Source organism: Centroberyx affinis, unplaced genomic scaffold (genome assembly GCF_046629955.1).
Source record: "Centroberyx affinis isolate AG114_WGS23_722 - 3 ecotype Tasmania unplaced genomic scaffold, CSIRO-AGI_Caff_v1 ptg003605l_1, whole genome shotgun sequence".
Taxonomy (NCBI): Eukaryota; Metazoa; Chordata; class Actinopteri; order Beryciformes; family Berycidae; genus Centroberyx; species Centroberyx affinis.
Genome location: NW_027281523.1, coordinates 11,658 through 17,618, shown reverse-complemented (window position 1 = coordinate 17,618; position 5,961 = coordinate 11,658). Strand labels below are relative to the sequence as shown.

General features: G+C 42.9%; 1 protein-coding gene across 1 annotated transcript; it reads left to right on the top strand.

Annotated features, from left to right (window-relative positions):
* Window positions 1-2,195: 2,195 nt before the first annotated feature.
* LOC139661744 (otolin-1) lies at window positions 2,196-5,489 on the top strand. The gene is made up of 4 exons (XM_071540309.1): window positions 2,196-2,337; window positions 3,267-3,347; window positions 3,717-3,797; window positions 4,564-5,489. Exons 1-4 carry the CDS (start codon window positions 2,196-2,198, stop codon window positions 5,487-5,489), a joined length of 1,230 nt encoding a protein of 409 aa, XP_071396410.1.
* The last annotated feature ends 472 nt before the right edge of the window (window positions 5,490-5,961 follow it).

The following is a 5,961-nucleotide window of genomic DNA, read 5'->3' as shown; positions in this document are numbered from 1 at the left end:
CAGCTAGCTAGTGATCTTTATTGTTTTCTCCTGATTTTTGTATTCTTTATGTATCTGCACTATAATAAAGAAAACTTTTCAGACTGTACTTGTGTTGGTAACTGTTGTGTTAAAGCTGTAACGCCCGCTGCCTCCGACCCAGATACATCACTGCTGTACCTGCAGGTACAAAACAGAACAGCCGCTTTGTGTTTTATATCTGAGGCTCCTGGCAGTACAGTTATACTGCAGGCACAGGAACACCCGAAGATACACAGATGTGTTAAAATGACACATCATTTTTAAGTATACATTCATTTGTGTGTGTGTGTGTGTTTGTGTGTGTTATGATTCCTGTCTGTATTATTGTAATGAGGTCACATTATGCAACAACAAAGACACACACACACACACAATACACACAACACCTGTATGTGGCAGCGCTGTGGGCGGGGCAGCAGGTGGTCAGGTGGGCGGGGCAGCAGGTGGTCAGGTGGGCGGGGCAGCAGGTGGTCAGGTGGGCGGGGCAGCAGGTGGTCAGGTGGGCGGGGCAGCAGGTGTTCAGGTGGGCGGGGCAGCAGGTGGGCGGAGTCCAGGTGTTTATTAGCAGCTCTGCTTCCAGCCAACAGCAGTTCACCTGCAGCAGAATCTCCACCTAGACAAGATGGTTCAGATGGGAGCGACTGGTCCGGTGAGTGAGACAGCTGGGACCCGTCTGTGGTTCAGGCAAACTGGATGATTAGATTAAATTAAATTAAATTAAATTAAATTAAACTTTATTGATTTTCCTGTGGGGAAATTTGGTCATTGCAGCAGCAAATAGTAAAAGGATACAGCAAAGAAAAATAGAATATAAATAAGAATAGAGACAATGGGGGTATTAGATATAATACAACTGACTACAACACTGTAATGTGTTATGTAGAAACAGAAAGATTTACAGTATGAAATATATGAATTACAGCTTGTGTACAGCTTGTGCAAATTAACAGCAGCAGAACATCCTGCAACAAAGACTAAATGAATGAAAAATATGGAAATATACAAAAATAGGACTTATTTAAAATGTATATATACTAAAATTATAAAAGAAATAATACAAATATCAGGTTTTATGCAATATACTGTATATAACAACAAAAATTATGATAAAATGAAAAATTGTGAATTTCCAGTGTACAATGTTTATTTCATATTCACATTAACTGTCTACAGAGGGACAATAATAATAATAATAATAATAATAATAATATAGCACTTCAAAACATAGTTACAAGATGCTTTATAAAGGAGTAAAAACAAAAGAAGGCCAAAAGTTCCGTTCAGGTGTTATGAACGTGTTTCAAACCAATAAGCCAGGAGGAAGAGGAAGATTTTGTTTTTGTGCTACATGAATCTGTTTAAAATGTTATAATAATAATAATGTATTTATAATATTATTAGTATTATCATTTTTTACGTCTGTAGCACCCAGAACACAGCTACAAAGCACTTTAAAAAATGAAAACAGAGATAACTGACAGCAAAAGTAACAAATAAAATGGTAGAAGAAAGTGTTCTGTTTATGTATCTGTGTATTATGTATCAGTTTTATAAGAACCAACCTTACAAACTCATTCTGAAATTTAAACAGATTTTCTGCAGATCCTGATGATATTTCACACACAGAATAAAGGCTTTAAAAAGTATTAAAACGTGTTAAATGCAGTCAGTAGAGGTGTGGACAGGTTCAGTCTGCATCCTGTCTGCTACTGAACACAGCTGGACTTCATGTCTCTTAACTATTAATTTCCTGCTGTGCTTTATCTTATTCTGCCTGTCATAATGCCGATAGTTTCATAACTTTCATCATCTGTTCAGTCAGAAACAGGCTGCTTTCTTTGTTGTGGTTCCAGGCAGCATGAAAACGTTTCTTTCTGAAAGCTGCAGTATCTCTCTCTCTCTCTCTCTCTCTCTCTCTCTCTCTCTCTCCCTCTCTCTCTAAAAATCAGAAAGTCTTAATCATCATGACTGGATTTTAATAAGAATTCACATAAAATGTACTTACGTAAAAGCAGGTTCATACATCCATACAATATTTATAGTCATAATTTACATACAACCTCTCTCTCTCTCTCTCTCTCTCTCTCTCTCTCTCTCTCTCTCTCTCTCTCCAGACTATGCTGACTCTTCTTCACGTCCTGTTGGGGGTCGTTTCCCTCTCCGTCGTCACGGCGATGTCTTCTGAGGAACAATGTGAGCTGATGATGAGCGGCCCGGATCCCCCCCCAGCCAACCAGCTGCCCTGGTACTGCATCTGCCACCAATGCAAAGGCAACCAAGGGACCAAGGGAGACCCGGGAGACAGGGGACTGCCAGGTACAGACCATTTCATAATCTGGAGTTGTTCTTCCGGTTTGGTGGAGTTATGACTGTAGCTAGAGATATACAGTGACTCCATAATAAACCATAACATTTCTAGTTTTAGTGTGGAGAAAGGAGGACAGGCACTGTCCATGTAATAAAAAAATATTTTAAAAAATCATATCTATAGAGTGTTTGCATTGTAGTTCCAGTCATAACTGTTTTGTGTGCAAAGCAGCTCAGCTGCCCAAAGAAAAGAGAGTCAGCGAAGTACCAGGTCACGCTCCACAACAATCCATAAAGTCAGTAGTTATAGTGTAGTTATAGCTGCAGCTCAGCAATAAATCATGCAATCTATAGTTATTGTGTAGTTAGTGCTGTAGTTACAGCTACAACTCCATAATAAATCATAAAATCCACAATCTGTCTGTGTTCTCACTGTAAAGGAACAGAAAACTCAAAATAATAAACTCTAAAAACTATAAGGTCAGATTCATAGATGCAGAGTGAACAAATGTCTGCTCAATGACTGAGTGCATGAGCTGGAGTCAATCTGTTTACATTAAACTGCAGAATTTATGTGGAAGCATGGACATTAAAGCTGCTCTAGTCAGATTTTCCTTTAAAGCTGCAGCATTTTGTCCAAATTAAATTCTGTTGTCAGTTTGCTCTTTGGTGGGAAATAAAGCATCACAGACCAGTTTACTGACCTCACCACACAGGACTTCTGGGTAATGAATTTAAAAGTTTTCAGTTACCTTTCGCTGCCAGTTGGAGCCTCCAAAAGGTGAAGTTGCCTAATGCAGCTTTAAAACAACACGACATATTTTGACTGTATGTAACTCTTCTTCCAATCTCTCTCTGTCTCTCTCTCTCTCTCTCTCTCTCTCTCTGTCTCTCTCTCTCTCTCTCTCTCTCTGTCTCTCTCTCTCTCTCCCTCCCAGGTATTCCCGGTAGTCCTGGTAGAAGAGGGACGACTGGGTTCAGAGGTCAACCAGGCTTTGTGGGCAGACAGGGGATAAAAGGTCAGCAGCTTTATAACTTCTTCTGGTTTCACATCAAACAGCGACTGTTTCCTCTGCAATAACAACAAATAATAATACCAAATAACAAACTGAAATTAAATCAGACAGATATTGTTCTCTGGTGTATTACTGAAGTTTCTAGTAGTAACTACTGCTACTACTAGGCTAGTACTATTACTACTGCTACTACTACTACTGCTGCTACTACTTTTACTACTACTAGGCGACTACTGAACTAATGAAATACAACATAATAATAATAATAATAATAATAAAGTAGTTAGCATTGGTTTTATGTAGCTATAGCTCTCTAAATAAAAGCCTTGGTGTCTCTTTGTCTCTGACTGTGTTGGTGTGTTCGTCCCTCAGGACAGAAGGGCGAAGAGGGTTTGAAGGGTGAGCGGGGAGTCGAGGGGTTCGTGGGACCCAAAGGAGCCGGAGGCTTCAAAGGTGAGCGACAGAACGGAGGCGGATCAGAGAGCTAGCATACCGTTGTTGTCTTGTATCTCAAAAAAGTCAACTTTTCATGAACTAATAGAAACAGCAGTAATAGTACAAGTACTGTTACTTTACTGAAATTTTACTTGAGCAGGATATTTTGGTAATATTTCCACCCCTGCGTGCATTTTAAGGAACAGTTCACCCAAAAATGAAAATTCAGAAGTTTGCTAGTGCATCACTGCCAGAGCTTCCCATCACAACTCTGTAGCAGTCTTCTCAAAAACAACTAAAGTCTTTGAGGACCGATCCAAAAATAACCATAAAATTACCCCATACAGCTCATGAAGCCATACAATTGAAAAATATATACATTATTTAATGCAAATTGAGTCTTTCTCCATTGTATTTAGCTTCCGCATTACCAAACCTCACAGATGAAGGTTGCACACTGTCGCACACACAAACCTTGATCGGCCACAGTGGCCTCACAAGGTTTGGTAATGCGGAGAAGGTTGCTATGGGGTCATATGGACTAACAAACTTCACCTGTGGTTCAACTGGCATGGGGGTGAGTAGATGATGACTGAATTTTCATTTTTGGGTGAACTATTCCTTTAAGGGAAAATTGAAGATTGGAGCTCTGCCTCCATCAACATTTTTTAACATGGACAAACTTGAACACAATCTGAGCATTAGCTGAAATAATTCTGTCTTGTTCTGCATGGCTGTATTCACACCAGTACATTCATTCCTGCCTGGTCCCTCTGTCCTGCAGGTGAGAAGGGGGATCGTGGTGGTGAGGGTCGTCCAGGGGACCAGGGTATCAAAGGAAACGACGGCCTCTGTCCGGAGTCCTGCGAGGCCACCAAGGGGGACCCAGGGCCCCAGGGACTCTCCGGCGCTGCAGGACCCAGGGGTGATGCTGGACTCCAAGGCTCCAAGGGGGACAAGGGCGTTAAGGGTGACACCGGCAGTATGGGAACCGCTGGCAACCCCGGATCTGTGGGTGAGAAGGGAGACCAAGGTGCTCAGGGGGAATGTGACTGTCACGACGGAGAAAAAGGGGGTTCAGGGGAGAAGGGAGACAAGGGAGACCAGGGAGGCGAGGGGGACACGGGCTCCATGGGGGTGAAAGGGTCCCAGGGGGAGAAGGGTGACCTGGGGCCGGTGGGGATCATGGGTCCTCCCGGTCCCTGCATGCCCATCGTCCAGTCGGCCTTCTCCGCGGGGCTGGCCGAGAGTTTCCCCCCGCCAAACACACCCGTGCTTTTCACTCAGATTCTCAACAACGTGCAGGGGCATTACGACCCCGCCACCGGCATCTACACCGCTCCCATTGACGGCACTTACATCTTCAGCTACCACCTCTCCGTCTTCCAACGGGTCCTCAAAGTCGGTATCTTCCTTAATTTTCAGCCGATAGTGAAAACGACCAGCACGACAGAGTTAGGCACCACCGCACACGAAGTCATCCTTCACCTAAGCAGGGGGGATAGAGTGTGGGTCATGGTGAAGGATGAGATCACTAACGGTATGCACGCTGGCAGGGAGACGGCCAGCACCTTCTCTGGCTTCCTGCTGCACCCAGACAGATGTGACATGGCCCTGCCCAGAGGGCCCCCCCCCACAAAGGCTCCTGGCGAATACATATGGAGCCCTCCCAACACTACCACTACCGTCACTCCCCCTACTAAAAACTAGATAGCCTCGCTGATTAATAAATTAACATAGACCAGCAATAGATGCTGTCCAATTACCTTAAGCCATCAATAGAAAGTGTCAATGCTGAATAAATTACACCAATCAATAGCAATGACCCTGAGGATTAGATCAGCCCAAACCACTAATAGATAATCTTCCTGATAAATAAATTACCTAAATCAGCTACCAAACACTGCCACTGGTGGATTAATTACACTAACCAACCAATGGACACTGTCCCTGAGTAATGAATGACCCCAAACCTAGGAAAGACACTGCCCCTTATGAATAAATTACCTCAAACTGCCAATAGAAATGGTTCCTGATGAATAAATTAAACTACCAAAAAACTAGGTCAATGTCCTTTTCAACAGAAATAACTTACTTTCTCTCGTCACGGCAAGTGCACGTCAATCGCCAGTGGCGCGAACAAATCCTCAACTGAGAAAGAAGTGCCGATGTCCCTTTAAAC

Coding starts and splice junctions, on each gene's coding strand:
- LOC139661744 (XM_071540309.1), top strand. CDS start 2,196: ATGTCTTCTGAGGAACAATGTGAGCTGATGATGAGCGGCCCGGATCCC. Junction 3,348..3,716: donor GGGCAGACAGGGGATAAAAG/GTCAGCAGCTTT, acceptor TTCGTCCCTCAG/GACAGAAGGGCGAAGAGGGT. Junction 3,798..4,563: donor AGGAGCCGGAGGCTTCAAAG/GTGAGCGACAGA, acceptor TCTGTCCTGCAG/GTGAGAAGGGGGATCGTGGT.